Source organism: Hyla sarda, chromosome 4 (genome assembly GCF_029499605.1).
Source record: "Hyla sarda isolate aHylSar1 chromosome 4, aHylSar1.hap1, whole genome shotgun sequence".
Lineage (NCBI taxonomy): Eukaryota > Metazoa > Chordata > Amphibia > Anura > Hylidae > Hyla > Hyla sarda.
The window spans coordinates 373,453,072-373,471,058 of record NC_079192.1 but is presented as its reverse complement, the minus strand read 5'-3'; the positions used below and the strand labels follow the sequence as shown (position 1 = coordinate 373,471,058).

The following is a 17,987-nucleotide window of genomic DNA, read 5'->3' as shown; positions in this document are numbered from 1 at the left end:
CTGAGCCGTGACGTCACTATGCTCCGTCCCCGTGATCGCTAGTAATCAGAGCCGGAGCGAGCATGCTCCGGGGGCTGATTCTAACTGGGTGCGGCGTGGAAGATCACCGCCGCTGGGGACCCCGTGATCTTCCACGCCACTCCCCGTGCTCGCTCCGGGTCTGATTACTAGCGATCACGGGGACGGAGCATAGTGACGTCACGGCTCCACCCCCGTGTGACGTCACGCTCCGCCCCCTCAATGCAAGCCTATGGAGGTGGCGTGACGCCCCCTCCATAGGCTTGCATTGAGGGGGCGAAGCTTGATGTCACACGGGGGCGGAGCCATGACGTCACTATGCTCCGCCCCCTCAATGCAAGCCTATGGAGGGGGCGTGACGCCCCCTCCATAGGCTTGCATTGAGGGGGCGGAGCGTGACCTCACACGGGGGCGGAGCGTGACATCACACGGGGGAGGAGCCGTGACGTCACTATGCTCCGTTCCCGTGATCGCTAGTAATCAGAGCCGGAGCGAGCATGCTCCGGGGGCTGATTCTAACTGGGTGCGGCGTGGAAGATCACCGCCGCTGGGGACCCCCGAGATCAGACATCTTATCCCCTATCCTTTGGATAGGGGATAAGATGTCTTAGTGCTGGAGTACCCCTTTAATTTCCTTGGTCTTTGCACCTTCTACAGCAAAAATCGTCTGGCTGCAGATTTTAAGACCTGGACGCAGGTCAATTTCCTTGCCTAAAATTTCATTTTATCTGATTAGCTGCTACTGTCCACAAATCTGCATGAAAAATCCACAGTACGAGACTTTATCCTTAAGAAGGGAATATGCTAGCAAACTCAATAAAGGGCACAGCTTGGGCAAATGAACAGCTAGATAAATATGGAAATTCAAGTTTTCAATAAAAAATGTCGTTCTTTATAAATGCGCCTAGAGACCTCTCTCAAATCTAAATGCCCAAGTTTGCAGGAAATGTTGAAAAATATTCAATAAATTATACCTCCCAGAAAAGATTGTGAACACCGTACAAATCTGATATCAAGGAGCGTAAATCCTGTTGGGCCGCAGCTGATTCACCGCGGGAGAGCGTTAGCAGGTTTATCCCCCTTTATTTTCCTTTCTGTACTTGCACAACAGTGGAGTAAAATGATAACTCTTTCTGCTAGCAGTCACCACTTGGGGGCGCTTACGGTATACAGAGTTATACAGCTAACTTTGAGTTCAGTAAAAACTATCAATTCAGACGCATTGAGACCCTCCTATTATTATTGTTGTATGTATAACCATTTAAAAGGTGGAAAAGTATAAAAAAAATAAAGTTTAAGGGTCTATTCACACACAGGATCCTGTGCATATTTGATGCTGCAGATTGAAAGATGTGTTCAGTCATTTAGTTTACATTGAAATATGCAGCATAAAATATGCACATGATAATATATACAGTGATCCCTCAACTTACAATGGCCTCAACATACAATAGTTTCAACATACAATGGTCTTTTCTGGACCATTGTAAGTTGAAACCAGACTCAACATACAATACTACAGACAGTCCAGATCTGTGAAACGTGTCAATGACTGGAAGAACCGACCAATCAGAATGGGCAATTTACTGGTAAAACACCTGTATTATTGAAGTGCATGCACTGACTGGTGTCTGGTAGCGCCCCCTACAGTACAGGGAGGTATTACATGTTCTGTACTACTCTTTACCTGTACCAGGGTTATAGGACATTGCATGTCTGAAGAAGCTCCTGTCCTCTACATAGACCAGTGTTTCCCAAGCAATGTGCCCCCAGCTGTTGCAAAACTACAACTCCCAGCATGCCTGGACAGCCTTTGGCTTCCGGGCATGCTGGGAGTTGTAGTTTTGCAACAGCTGGAGGCTCCCTGCTTGGGAAATACGGACATAGACAGTGATTTACAGCTCCCAGCAGATCTTTATTACTTTTATATGTAAGGATTTGCTTTATCTGTATTATTTATCTATTTATTTATCTTTAATCCTCACTTTTTCCTATTTTTGGATGACATTTTGGTGGCTTTAGAACCAATTACCAGGTTTCCATAGAGTCATGGTCTCAACATACAATGGTCGTCCTGGAACCAATTAATATTGTAACTTGAGGGATCACTGTATTGGGTTAAAGGGGTACTCCGGTGGAATTTTTTTTTTTTTTTTTTTTTTAAATCAACTGGTGCCAGAAAGTTAAACAGTTTTGTAAATTGTATAGAAGAGGAAAAAAGAGGGCTGCCTATACCTCAAGGGCAGTATTTGTACTATATAATGAATTTAGGCTGAGACCGTGCTTCAAATATTTAGATTATATGTTTATGTAAAACATGAATAACAAATGCAATACAAAAAATAATGCAAAAATGTCCCCTCACAGGGCCCTTGTGGGGGGAACAATTACAAAATATTGGTTAGAGACATCATGAATATATATAAAATAAATTTGCAATAAAACTTTGCTGTTAAAAGTTAAGAAAATGCAGTGTGACCGCTAATCCGGCAATATTGTAGCGGATAATCCGGTATGAGGCAACCAATGTCCAGAAATTTAACCAGAATTGATTTGTAAATGTTCAGAATATTGTCCCATATAAAACTGCAAGAGATTTGTGTGATAATGTAAAGATATTACCCGATATATGGATTCCTGGCTGGTTCAGACGGCACTGGACCTATAATTCACCGTGTGATGTTGCAGTCCGGAGGTGTTAGCGCTGATGTTATGAGCTGCTTGGCCTCGTGTAGATGGCGTCTGACGTCAGCGGTCAGGAACTGCAGGAAATGAGGGGTCTAGGTGATACACAGGATGGTAGTAGAGGAAATCCAAGGGCAATAGTTGTTACCAGTGGCAATTGGCTTTTTAGTAAGTAGTTGTTTCAGTTCAAAGGCGGTCACACTGCATCTATAGACCAGGCTAAACGCGTTTCGAGGGGCTTTAAGAATAACCGACCCCTTCCTCAGTAGCTGTATAACTGGAGTGATAGAAGACTCTTTTATAGCTGGATCAATTAGTTTCACAGATGAAAAAGGTAGTTAGTAAACTATGGCATTGGATTAGAGGAATCATATTCAGCATAAAAGGTATTATTAATAATGAGTGAATGACAGGTGAATACGAAAAAATTGTGAAAAATGAAAATGAAGCATGAAAAATAGATACAAATATTATTTTATTTGTATTTTTATCTATTTTTCATGCTTTTTCATTTTTATTTTTCACTATTTTTTCGTATTCACCTGTCATTCACTCATTATTAATAATACCTTTTATATAGAGAAAATACATACGTATGTTGTCTAAATGAATAATACTAATTGATCCAGCTATAAGAGAGTCTTCTATCACTCCAGTTATACAGCTGCTGAGGAAGGGCTCGGTTATTCTTAAAGCCCCTCGAAACGCGTTTAGCCTGGTCTATACATGCAGTGTGACCACCTTTGAATTGAAACAACCACTTACTAAAAAGCCAGTTGCCACTGATAACAACTATTGCCCTTGGATTTCCTCTACCACCACCTCTGCACCGCTGATCCTGTGTATCACCTGGACCACTCATTACCTGCAGTTCCTGACCGCTGACGTCAGACGCCATCCACACGAGGCCAAGCAGCTCATAACATCAGCGCTAACACCTCCGGACTGCAAGATCACACGGTGAATTATAGGTCCAGTGTTGTCTGAACCAGCCAGGAATCCATATATCGGGTAATATCTTGGGTATAGGTGTTTTTGCCTATTCTGCCTCGGCCAGTATTTAATTGTGAGCTGCACCATCTTCTATTCTTTAGATTTGTAAATTACTTCTGTTAAAAAAATCTTAATCCTTCCAGTACTTATTAGCTGCAGAATACTACAGAGGAAATTATTTTCTTTTTGGAACACAGAACTCTCTGCTGACATCATGACCACAGTGCTCTCTGCTGACATCTCTGTCCATTATAGGAACTGTCTATAGTAGCATATGTTTGCTATGGGGATTTTCTTCTACTCTGGACAGTTCTTAAAATGGACAGAGATGTCAGCAGAGAGCACTGTGCTCGTGATGTCAGCAGAGAGCTCTGTGTTCCAAAAAGAAAAGAATTTCCTCTCTAGTATTCAGCAGCTAATAAGCACTGGAAGGATTGAGATTTTTTAATAGAAGTGATTTACAAATCTGTTTAACTTTCTGGCACCAGTCGATTTAAAAAAAAAAAAGTTTTCCGCCGGAGTACCCCTTTAAGTCCCCCAAACAGCTCTGAGCTATTTCGGCCTTGGCTCCTTTATACCTGTGTGTGTTGTCAGCAGCCATTCCTGTAAGCTGTGAGGTGCAGCCTCCATGGACCGAAATTATTTTTTCAGCACATGCCACAGATTGAGATCTGGTGAATCTGGAGTCAAAGTCTCCACCATGATCTTTGTCATCTTGTTCCTCCAACCATTCCTGAATACTGTTTGCAGTGTGGCCAGGGAATTATTCTGCTGGATGAGGGCGCTCCAGCAACCCATTTGGGGGGTTACTTCCAAGTAGGGGCAGGTAGAGACTTGGTAGGAGATTTATCAAAACCTGTGCCGAGGGAAAGTCGACCAGTTGCCCATAGCAACCAATCAGATCGCTTCTTTCATTTTTCACAGCCCTCTTTAAAAATGAGAGAAGCGATCTGATTGGCTGCTATAGATAACTGGTCAACTTTTCCTCTGCACATGGTTTTGATAAATCTCCCCCTTGGTCTGTACAATATTTAGGACCAATGTTACCCAGCAGAACATTGTCCAAAGCATCACATTGCCTCCACTGGTTTGTGTTGTCATGGTACATCCTGGTGTCCTTTCTTCTCCAGGTAAGTGATGTACAGACAAACACACATGGTCATCCACATATAAAGGTAAATGTTATTCATCAGACCAGGCCGCCTACTTCCATTGTTCCATGTATTGGCCATTATTATGTTTGTGATGGTCTTAGTATCAGTTAAGGCTGCCATGCGGCTTCCTGCAGTATTTTGGGAAAGCTAAAATCAATACAGTGATCCCTCAACTTACAATGGCCTCAACATACAATAGTTTCAGCATACAATGGTCTTTTCTGGACCATCGTAAGTTGAAACCAGACTCAACATACAATGCTACGGACAGTCCAGATGTGTGAAATGTGTCAATGGCTGGAAGATCTGACCAATCAGAATGGGCATTCACTGGTAAAACCCCTGTATTACTGAAGCGTATGCACTGACTGATGTCTGGTAGCGCCCCCTACAGTACAGGGAGGTATTACATGTTCTGTACACTTTACCTGTACCAGGGTTAGCTGCTCCTTTGGACACCAGGTGAGGGCGGCTCCTTGTTACTTTTTTAGGACATTGCGTGTTCTGTACAGGACTCCGAAGAAGCTCCTGTCCTCTACATAGACCAGTGTTTCCCAAGCAGGGTGCCCCCAGCTGTTGCAAAACTACAACTCCCAGCATGCCCGGACAGCCTTTGGCTGTCCGGGCATGCTGGGAGTTGTAGTTTTGCAACAGCTGGAGGCTCCATGCTTGGTAAACACTGGCATAGACAGTGATTACAGCTCCCAGCAGATCTTTCTTACTTTTATATGTAAGGATTTGCTTTATCTGTATTAGTTATCTACTTATTTTTCTTTAATCCTCACGTCTTCCTATTTTTGGATGACATTTTGGTGCCTTTAGAAGCAATTACCAGGTTTCCATAGAGTTCTGGTCTCAACATACAATGGTTTCAACATACAATGGTCGTCCTGGAACCGATTAATATTGTAACTTGAGGGAGCACTGTACTCCAAATACCATTGCCCTAATCTAGCTTCCAGTATGGTCTGACCTGTCTCCTCTTCCACCTTATCACTTGGCAGCTCAGAATCGCAGTAATAGAATTGCATAGAGCCAGCTAAATATTTTTATCAGAAAGGACTTGGAGTGAACAAATCTGACCTGTAGTCCAAATGTAATTTAATTTCCAATGTAATCCGTTTTGCTGACCACGAAGTCTCAGAAAGTGCTCTTGCTACCGTCTGCAGTTTTTGGTTTTTTTGTACATGGCCGAAAAACTTTCGTATCTCAATAAAATTTGCTGAAATCATAAAAGAAATACAGGAAATGGATGTTTTGCATAACTTATTTAAAGGAACTATCATAGAGACCCCCACGGAATGTAGGGGCACAAGGATGTACTCAAGTGTTGTGTTTAGAACTGTTTATTGCTGCTTGGGCAGATCAGATACTTGCACATGAAAAGATTAATGCTTGGGGGGGTGCGCTCATGACTGAAAATGCTACTGGGGTGTATGTGAGATGCCTGAAAGTGATTACTGCTTTAAAGGGTGCGTATAATGGTCCTAAATGGGATTGCTGTTGGGGGCAGATTGAGACGTTTGCCCTGAAAGTGATTACGTTGTGGGGGGGGGGGGGATTAAGATATGAGCCCAGAAATTGTTGATTACTATTGGGGGATGTAACATGAGCCCTTAATGTGATTACTACTTGGGAAGGCATTCCAGAGCGCTTAGGTATGACATTTAAAAAGGTAAATCTTATGAAAGAAGAACTTACCTCATAGTCAAGGGACCTGTTATCTTAAAAGGGAGTGTCTTACCTGAATAACCCCTAAAAGGATTTTTCTAGCGATAATAATGTGCCTAAAAAAAAGAAAATCCTGTATGTACCCTCACAGCGGGGATCGTGGCACCTTGTGTATCCAGGGGGTTCACTTCCTGGGGCTAATGTCACCAAGAGACATTGCTGATCAGCCAATCGCTGCAAGCCCCACCTCAGCCAGTGATTGACTGAGCGGCAATGTCTTGTGCCAACAAAAGCATCTGGAAGTGAATCGGAAACTGGGCGCTGTGATAAGAGAGGCTGCGAGGGAGATAAGTACAGGATTTTTTTGTATCAGACAGCCTGGTTCATTTAAAGGGTATCTCTCATCAAAAAAACTTTTGATATATTATAGATTAATGTATGCAGAATAACTTTACAATTGCATGTTATTAAAAAATATGCTTCTTTCTATTTAATTTTCCACTTTGAAGAAATGACCACTAGGGGTCTCCCTACCAGTCCTGGCAGTAAGCATTTCAGACTCATGCTGGAGTCCTAAACACTACGAGCTGCCAGTCTGCTTTGTTCACAAAGGAGAACACTCAGAGCTGCCAGCCTGCTTTGTTCACAGCCTGTTTGGCTGTGAACAAAGCAGGCTGGCAGCTCTGAGTGTTTAGGACTCCAGCATGAGTCAGAAATGCTTGCGGACAGGACTGATCGGGAAAAATACAATAGAAAGAAGCATATTTTTCATGAACATGCTATTGGAAAGTTATTCAGCATCCATTAATCTAAAATATATCAAAAGTTTATTTGATGAGAGGTACCTTTAAATAAAAAAATCACTCAATCATGCAGTGATACATGATTGTGAATTAAAAAAATGAAAGACTCTTAAAATATTCAATTGTGGGTTGCTAAAAATGTATAAGATCATGTTCTTCTACCATTCAAGCACCTAATAAAAATCAGATGTATTATGTAGTAATGTGTACCTTAGACAGAGGCCACAGGTTAGGCATACAGTGGCATCCTTTACCCATAGGCTTCACTTGGATGGATGGAATAACACAGTCTGTTGTGCATTTCCATACAGCACATAAAGGTAGACTGACCCAATAAAGGCCAAAGAGACCTTCTGGTGGTCTTTGTCCGGTGGAAGGGCCTTCTGGATATGTTTGGCTTATGCGCCAGGAGCTTTCCCAGTGCATGCGGCAAACATACTCTGCAAATGCAGTCTGGAACTAGCCGACGGCTGATGGATTACTTTATCTCCCTGGCATCTTTCCACCGAGACCTGTGCTGCATCTTTACTCCCCGCTTATATCATTACAAGTAGCTATACAAATAGCCAAGTCCCATCTGTACTTTCGCACCTCTCAGCTGGTGTTTTCGAAGACGTTCTCAAGCTGTCCTCATTTGACGCGAGCTCAGGGCATGTTCTGCATATGAAGCTGACAGCTGTCCCTTTTTATGTCCTCTCTCATTTTTTTCTAGCTGCAAGAAGAAGCTCTATTCAGCAAAGCTGCCAAACACCAGCGTGATCATCCCCTTCCACAACGAGGGCTGGTCTTCCCTCCTACGTACTGTGCACAGCGTGCTCAACCGCTCTCCCCCGGAGCTCATCGCGGAGATTGTGCTTGTTGATGACTTCAGTGACAAAGGTGCGTGTGGGTCCTTGGTGCCCCATGGTGCCACATGTCAAGCTTTTGATGGCAGTCAAAGGGATGTGTGAGTAGATCTCATTGTGAGAGCACTTCAAATACAGCATCAGGGCTTTTTTCAGCACTTTTCATACATCTGATGGGGAGAAAAAGAACATTAAATGCGCATGAAAGCCGACAGATCACTTTAATGTATTGTGTGTGTTCTGCAGAAAGTTGACACGTATCTCTTTTATTGTTAGTGCTTTTTTCCCCCTACTTTTAGTCATGTCATAAAGTGACCAAAATAAGTTTGCTTTCATTCTGTGTTTTTGTGATGGCTGTGCTTAGAATTGAGCGTTAAAAGGGACACTGAAGCTATAAATAAATTACAAAAAATCCCAGAAATGGATTGTCCGTTTATAAGGCTCATTATAGTCATGGAATATTTGTTGGTAGATCTAGCCAATTTTGGTGTGTTTTGGCAGCCGATGTGGTTAACATTAATCTGGCCATACACATTACATAGGTGTTGGCTCAACCCTCAGTTTTGACAACTGCCTTCTAATGTGTATGGAGCCCCCCAACTCTCCCCCAGTGGCATATGTTGGAGGACAGAAGGATAGGGTATGTTGGATTTTAAGCTGTCTGCCAATTGTCTTTTCCTCCCCTCCTCCTATTAAGAACAGATAGCACAAGGCTGGCCATACACTTTAGGTATTTTAGGGTGCTTGTATTTTTAATGGTACAAGGGACACAGGCTACTTTAACATGTCTAACCATTTGGGCATGTTAAACTGTCTAATTGGAGAATGTCAGGGGGCTGCCATACACTACGATTGGCGTTGACCCCCATACGTTGAAATTCTGCACAATCTTAGTTTTTCTGGTAGTATACTAGGGGACAGTGAGACTACATATTAACCCTGATTATCTTTGCTGCATCTGAATTTTGGTACACACCTTTGGTAAAAAAGTACGGCCTAGTTCACATCTGCGTTGGAGGCTTCATTTAGGGCCACATCACATAATCCATTGGGGGCCAAAAATGAAGTTTGATGGTCCGTCGCACAATGGAAACAAGCAGATCCCATTGTTAATTTAGCAGGATCAGATCAGATCAAACAAAAAAAATTTTTTGGGTCAGCTCAGGTCCCACTGAGTAAACAAATTTTGTGACAGAGGTCCAACACAGATGTGACAATAGCCTAAGCTAGGCAATAGTCATACTTAGGGCCCTATTCCATAGGGGTTATCGGCTGTTTAGGGGAAGTGCTCCTTCGTTGGCTGATCCCGGCCATTTGGACCTGCCAAAAAATCATCCGCTATCGGTCACACATTTCCCAGTGTAATAGGGGATGTGTGGCCAGCAGCTGATTGATCCAAAGGGCCTCACTATCACCGAGCCGTGTAATTATCTAGGAGAGTGGTCACCAAACTGTGGGCCTCCAGATGTTGCAAAACTGCAACTCCCAGCATGCCCGGACAGCCAACTGCTGTCAAGGCATGCTGGGAGTTGTAGTTTTGCAACATCTGGAGGTCCACGGTTTGGAGACCACTGATCTAGGAGACTGGTGCCCATATCGTTTTAGGAGTCGGACCATCTGATACAGCCCTTAGACTAGATAGTCAACAAACGCCCAGATTTATCAGACAGAATGAGCCTTTGTCATAAATCTGGTGCATTTTAGGCTGGAAATACAATAGAGGGAGGGGAAAAACAAATGTGCTTGTTCAACAAATAGCCCATAGAACTTACACCCAGTGTTAGCCAACAAATGGCCTGAAAAATCCAAGACCCCTTTGGCAGACAACCATTGATCAGTGCTGTAGTTTTATTAATAAGTAGACTTTTATCTAATGTGTATGGCTAGCTTTGGGCTAGGGGTAGATGACATCTTGGGTTGTACCTTTGAAGCTTGAGTTCAGAGTTGTGTTACGTTAGCATGACTACTACAAATGATCACTCCAGATGATCAGTAATACCCTAAATTTACCATCCACTAAGAAAATTGTGCACTATAAAACATAACTTTTAATATATTGCCTATCATTAAAATATTCAACTAGGTAGGTTCCTTCCATAATACCACTGTAAACTTATAGATCTGCAGGTGACTACATGCTATTGTATGATGAACACTATTATTGCACTAATTGTCTAATTGTTACGGCTGCAGTTCACAACAAAGTAGTTGGTTCGGACCTAGACGGTTGATATTAAAACACTAAACACACATCCCCCCCCCCCCCCCCGACGTTTCACCACCAACAAGTGGCTTTATCAAGGGCTAGGGAAGGGACCTACCTAGTTGTATTTTTTTATGATAGGCAATATATTAAAAATTATGTTTTATAGTGCACAATTTTCATAGTGGGTGGTAAATTTAGGGTATTACTGATCATCTTGAGTGATCAATTGTAATATAGTGTCGTAAATTACCCTCCATCCATAGGTCCAATTAGTTTTGGTATAGGGTAGCATGACTAAACCAGTCATATGGTACGTGGTCAATGCATATGCAGCAGTGCAACGTACAGGAGTTGCTTTTAAAGAGGTTATCCAGGAAAAAATATTTTTTATATATCCACTGGATCCAGAAAGTTAAACAGATTTGTAAATTACTTCTATTAAAAAATCTTAATCCTTTCAGTACTTATGAGCTTCTGAAGTTAAGGTTGTTCTTTTCTGTCTTAGTGCTCTCTGATGACACCTGTCTCGGGAAACGCCCAGTTTAGAAGAGGTTTGCTATGGGGATTTGCTTCTAAACTGGGCGGTTCCCGAGACAGGTGTCATCAGAGATTACTTAGACAGAAAAAAACAACCTTAACGTTAGAAGTTCATAAGTACTGAAAGGATTGGTTTTTTTCTGTCTAAGTAATCTCTGATGACACCTGTCTCGGGAACCGCCCAGTTTAGAAGCAAATCCCCATAGCAGACCTCTTCTAAACTGGGCGTTTCCCGAGACACGTGTCATCAGAGAGCACTTAGGCAGAAAAGAACAACCTTAACTTCAGAAGCTCATAAGTACTGAAAGGATTAAGATTTTTTAATAGAAGTAATTTACAAATCTGTTTAACTTTCTGGAGCCAGTTGATATATAAAAAAATGTTTATTTTCCTGGAATACCCCTTTAATGCATTAATCACTTGACCCTTAAAGTTGAAATAGAAGTTGCATGTGTCTGCCCTTGAGACTGCAATACCACACACATCCTGTGGACAGGTGTAGCACTGTTTCTGCAAAAATTGTAGCCATGTTTTTCTAATCCTGTACAACCCTTTGAATAAATTTTAGCTTTTATTGTCTTTTTTTTTTTTTAGCTTTTCTATTTTACTGTGACATTGTCGCTGTAGATATCTAACCTAAAGGTCCAACATTGATCCCACATTGCAGAATCTTGTAGCATTGTGTTTTTATTCCTCCTTCCTAATTTCATTCCTTTAATATAATAATTGTATATAATCTTATTATATTTATCACTTCTGTGGAATAATATAACTAGCTGATCTCTGTGGGTCCAATCCCTGGGATCCCCACCAATCACAAGATCTATTGTCCCCTGAGTGCTTGGTGGCTGCTTCATTCTCAGTAGGACCGCACAAAGAATGAACACGTTCAGTTTGCGGAATGTCTGCACAGAGATTCTGCCGTGTGAACATAGCTTTAGGGTACGTTCACACGTGCGTATTTTCTGCTGCAGATTTGCTGTAACAGATTTTGCTACCGATTGAGGTCAATGGGCAGCAAAATCTGCCGCAGCAAAAAATACGCCTGTGTGAATGTACTCTGAGGGTGCGTTCATACAAGCATATTTTTGCTGCAGATATGCTGTAGCATTTTTGCTACCCATTGAAGTCAATGGGCAGCAAAATCTGCAGCAGCAAATCTGCACCAGATCTGCAGCAAATAGAAACTCACTTGTGAACGCACCCTCAGGGTACGTTCACACAGGTGTATATTTGCTGCGGATTTGCTGCTGCAGATCTTGCTGCCCATTGACCTCAATCGGTAGCAAAATCTGTTACTGCAAATCTGCAGCAGAAAATACGCACGTAGGTACGTTCACACGCTCTTTTGTTTTTGCGGGTTTTCCGCAGTGTATTTGAAAGGGGCGGGCTCTTCTCGGCTGTCCATAGCAGATTGTCCGCTGCGGAATTTACGCTGCGGACAATCCGCCGCAAGCCCCATTGAAGTCAGTAGGGACTACGGCGGATTTTCCGCAGCGTAAATTCTGCCGAGGACAATCTGCTATGGACAGCCGAGAAGAGCCTGCCCCTTTCAAATACGCTGCGGAAAACCAGCAAAAACAAAGAGCGTGTGAACACACCCTTAGGGTCAGTTCACACGTGCGTATTTTCTGCTGCAGATCTGCTTCAGATTTGGGTCAGCATATTTTTCTACCCATTGAAGTCAGTGGGCAGCAAAATCTGCAGCAGCAAAAGGCCAAAAAAAATGAATGGTTTTGGAATCCAGCAGATAATCTGCTGTAAAATTTTGATGCAGATTTGTTTGCTTCTTTATTGAAGAGCATGGGGGAAAAAGCTGCACGATATTGCACAATAGAAATTGTAGGATCATTCTGCTGCATGTGGATGAAGTGTATTACCGATTATCCACATGCATCGTATTGTAATCTGCCATGGAAGTAACCTGGTAACATTTGGAGGGAAGTTTTGTTCTAGTGGACATACCCCTTGCATTACACAGTTTACTGGTAGATAATAGCACCCCTAGCAATAAGTGAAGGTTTTTTCATCCAGAATAGCGATACTATCGATCTGCTTGTTTCGCCACATTGTCGCTTGCTGCTGTGAAGAGCAGGCAATCTTGAAGACTTAAAGTACCGTTCTATGAAGTGCATTACGCTGCCGCACTCTCTTGTCCCAGAAGCCCAATGGCTCTCGCAGTCAGCACAAGCCATTTCTTCCATAAAGCCTTCAATCAGATCCAAGGAGGCTCTAATTGCTTGCTGTAGGCCAGTGTTTAGACGCTTTTCAGCCAGTAGATTTTTACGATTTTATCATTTTCTTTTCTGGAAGGAGAAACTCAAGTGATTCCATATTTTTTTTTTTTTTTTTTTTTTTCAAGCCGAGACTCTGCACATAAATGGCTATGAATCAGAATTACCTCCCAATATTTGTGAGCAGCGCCGGTTCCCCCTGCTGCCCTATCCAGACAGCAGCGCTGGGAACACGCTGCAGGCAATGGGTATTAATTGTGAGGAGCGACTTGGTGGCACGGACTGGCAATACAAAATGGAAGAATCCTTGAGAATGACAGACCCCCCAAATCTGTGCTTATCTGGGCTTATTGTAAAGCTACAAATGGGTTATGCTTTGCTGGATAGGTTGGTAATAGTGAATTGCTGAGGTTAAAACAACCTGTTTTTTCCAATCTTCTGTATTAGTGAAGATGTGATCATTCATTCTCCAGGCGAAGAGAGAACATTCTCCATAGGAGTAAAAGACTAACAACTGCAGTGGATGCAGAATCCTAATTTGGTGAGTGATAGGTGCCAACTCGCTGAGAGCGCCAAGCTCCTGTCCTGGAGATCGCTGGGGGCTCCAGTGGTCAGACCCACCGCAATCAGCTACTTATCCCCTATCCTGTGGATAGGGGATACGTTAATTTAGATGGAGTACTTCTTTAGTGCATACTTGTATTAACAGGCATTGCTCACTGAACAAAATACCGTATTTTTCGCCCTATAGGATGCACCGGCATATAAGACGCACCCAATTTTAAAGGTGCAAAATCTAGAAAAAAAAGATTCTGAACCCAACAGTGATCTTCAACCTGCGAACCTCCAGATGTTGCAAAACTACAACTTCCAGCATGCCCGGACAGCCAACGGCTGTCCGGGCATGCTGGGAGTTGTAGTTTTGCAACATCTGGAGGTCCGCAGGTTGAAGACCACTGGTATTGAAGGTTATACTCACGTGTCCCCACCGCTCCGGACCCGTCACCGCTGCTCTGGATGTCGCTCCATCGCTGTCGCCGCGTCCCCGTGGTGTCCCCGATGCTCCGAACGTCTTCTTCCCCGGGATCCACGCTCTCCGTCGCCGTCATCACGTCGCTACGCACGCCGCTCCTATTGGATGACGGGACGGCGTGTGCGATGACGTGATGACGTCGAAGGAGAGCGCCGGCCATGCAGGGGATCCCGACACGGAGCAGACACTGAGGAGGCAGGTAAGTTCCCTCCCGGTGTCGTCTAAGCTGTTAGGGACGCCGCGATTTCGCCGTGGCGGTCCCGAACAGCCGGACTGAGCAGCCGGGTTAGTGTCACTTTCGCTTCAGACGCGGCGGTCAGCTTTGAACGCCCGTCTGAAGAGTTAATACAGGGCATTACCGCGATCGGTGATGTCCTGTATTAGCTGCGGGTCCCGGCCGTTGATGGCTGCAGGGACCGCCGCGATAGGTGTGTATTTGCCGTATAAGACGCACCAACTTCCCCCCCCCCCCACACACACACACACACACACACACACACACACACTTTTGGGGAAGAAAAAGTGCGTCTTATACGGCGGAAAATACGGTACTTTTGATAGGTCATGGAGACATATCAAAAGGTTTTATTGGTCTGCGTCTGAGTGTTCAGAGCCAGACAATTCGCTAGAACGAGTACTTAGTCAGTTGTCTCCTGGCTCTGTGTCTCATGACACTGAGACAGTCGCATAATACAAGTCTATGGGATCATCTTGGTTACATAGACACAGAGGGGGAGATATATCGAAACCTGCCCAGAGGAAAAGTTGCTGAGTTGCCCATAGCAACCAATCAGTTTTGATAATTCTCCCCCAGAGTGAGGAGAGAAGCATGCGACAGCGCAGTTCTCTCTGCTCCTTCTACCGACTGGTCAAGGTTTAAAGGGGTATTCCGGGATTTTTTTTTTATTTGACTATGCTACAGGGGCTGTAAAGTTAGTGTAGTTCATAATATAATGTCTGTACCTGTGTGTGACGTTTTTTTCACAATTCTTATGTGATTTTCATCACAATATTTATTTTTAACAGCATACAAAATGACTGCTGTCTCGGATTTTTCCCAGCTTGCAATGCGGTCGAGACCTGACTCACTAGTCAGCTGATGATAGGGAGCCTGTCTGCTTCAATGGATGGAGAGAGCAATCTGCAAGTAATGCAACAGCTGTAGGCACCTTGATTGAAAACCACAGGTCTGCAGCTCATTTATGTTTCAATGGGTGGGGTAGCTGATGTGTGGGAAGGAAGAAAATGGTATCATGAGATTTGTAGGCAAACAAGAAAACTGAAAACAGGAAATACAAGTTCTCAGAAAGCTAGCCACAGTGTTATGGTAATCTCACAACATAGCCATTTAGCCCAAGACAAGCGCAGATCCTTCCTAAGCATGTCCATTACTGTCTGCCAGGTACATACTAAAATCACCTAATGGTGGATAACCCCTTTAAGACCCCTACTGATAAAAAAAATAATAATAATTTGATCTGACAAAAGTTTTTTTGTTGTTTTTGTTTTAGTGACACGTACACTTTAATAATACTGACACTAGGTATCGAAGGTAGTGCAGGATGCTCTATTCAGATATTTTTTATCTTAAATAATGTACACTGATCAACCATAACTTTAATAATGCATTCAGGCAGGCAAGATCCAAAGTATTATCCTGCAGAAAGTCCCTGCCATCCCGCTCCCATTAAGTGGATGAGACTTGGCCTTTGTAATGTTTATGTAGTTGGTAAATGTCACAGTAACATCCACTATAATTCACATTTGATATAATTTATACCAGAAATTAGATTTCAGCTTGTGGTACATGGAGAGCCTCAAATGTACTATAGGGGAGATTTATCAAAATTTGCACAGAGGAACAGCAAAGCAGATACCGATAACAACCAATCAGATTGAGTGTTTTTTAGTGTTGAAAAGGCCTCTAAAAAAAAAAATTAAAGCTGTAATATGGTTGCTGTGGGCAACTGCGTCACTAATCCCGCGCAAGTGTTGATAAATCCAACCCCTGTATGTTTCAAGCTCCCTACTCCCCCTAATAAATTTGATACATCATGCTCGAATGTAATTCAGATTATGTCCATGTTCACACAGTGTATTTTCGTTCGTACTTGTAGCCATAAAAAATACTGCAGTTTTTCTAAACCAGAAAAGCTGTCAAAATTTTTGCAGTTTTTTCACATTTTTACACCCATTGTTTTATTGTTTTTTAGCCTGATTTTGTTATTCCAACCGTTCTTTCTCATGGTGGCAAATGATGAACATGTTCATTATTTTAACGCCCATAAGGAATTACAGATGCCTTTTTTTCATACATCAGTTAATACATCAATTTCAACTCAATTACTCCTTAGTGGATTCTGTCACTCCGACGCAGATGTGAACACCTATTTTTTGTTGCACACACATGTCATCTGTAGTAATGGTAACCTTCATTTACCTTCGGAACATTTTCCTGCAGAATTCCTTATTTCTGCGATCAGCCCGCTGTAGTCCTGACAATCAAGATATCAGAAGCCCTTATTTATTTCCTTTCGGCTGATAAATAATTTCGCTCGCCTTGGCAGCTCCTTCCATATAGGAATCTTCATGCTAAATTTGAACAGCTGTTCTTTTTTTCTCGGCAATCAGAGTAAATTATTTAGCTGCGCTTTGTCTGCCAGAACCCTAATTGCCTCCCTTAGCGCCTCTTTATTTTTCCACAGACCTCCCGTCTGTTCAGTCCCCAAAGATCGCTTGCTGGTAAAACAGTATCAGCTTCACTCGGTTGCCCTTTGGTTGCACGTTGCCCTTCATCGCTGATTAGAATCTTAATGGTACAGTCGGTGCTTAGGTTCTAATTGCCACCTGTTGGACCCATAAACTCCTCGTCGATCACACTTAAAGCCAATAAAGCTGCCGTAGTTATCTTATTCTGGGAGTTGTGGAGATCTTAAGCATGCTCCACAGTATTACCATATACCGCATGAATATTCTATTCAACTTTCTCCTGCAGATTAGTCCTGTCTTAAGGTTTGCAGAGAAAAGGGAAGACTGCACTTAGATGTCATGCAGCATTTCTTCAGCTTTCTCGTTTGCCTAGATCAATGGCTCTAGAGGATCCACCTAGATTAGGAATTTATGGCTGCATAATCTGCACCTCTCGGTCTACTCGGAAGCCTGTGTTGTGGATATAAAGGGCTTCACTTTCCTTTAGGATGATTTCACACGCAATAGATTTGTTGCAGAACTTTCTGCAACTGTCCTATCGATTTAAAATATTTTATTGAATGGAACTTATTTTCTGTTGCTGAAAATTCTGTAACAAATCTCCTGTGTGTGAATTTACCCTTAAAAATTTGAGACATTCTTGCCTTTTTAATATTCGACAATAACTGAATAACACCGGAAAATCTTCAGTCCAGCCGGAGATAATCTTTAAATGGGCACTGTCATTAAATATGATTTTTAATATTTGATTCCTTATGCCAAATTAATAAGTTTTGTACTTGGCTTCCATAAAAAATTTTTTTTTTAAAAGCACATTTTATGATAGTTTTTCTGCTGTATACTTCTGGCCACCAGGCTGCAAAGAGCCTCATTGAAAGATACACAGACTGAAAGCTGCTGCACAGACTTAAAGCTGCTTGAGGTCTTCTATTCATCACAGCGCTGCAACAATGTGAGGGCGAAGTGGTCCCCCAGCAGGCTTCAGTGATGTCATGCCTGCTGGGAAATGCCCACTTTCTCCTGCTGGGAGATGGCACTATGTAAGCATGAATAAAGGTATGATACAGATCTTTTTAAAGCTCTGAATTTTATTTTAATT

At 42.7% G+C, this 17,987-nt stretch overlaps 1 protein-coding gene across 3 annotated transcripts in view; it reads left to right on the top strand.

Moving 5' to 3' along the window:
• The window catches only part of GALNT10 (polypeptide N-acetylgalactosaminyltransferase 10), a 211,708-nt gene that overhangs the window by 137,172 nt on the left and 56,549 nt on the right, over nt 1-17,987 (top strand). For all 3 annotated transcript variants that reach the window (XM_056516826.1, XM_056516828.1, XM_056516827.1), the window contains exon 4: nt 8,037-8,203. In XM_056516826.1, the coding sequence (XP_056372801.1) occupies nt 8,037-8,203 (167 nt within the window). The remainder of the gene's footprint in view (nt 1-8,036; nt 8,204-17,987) is intronic.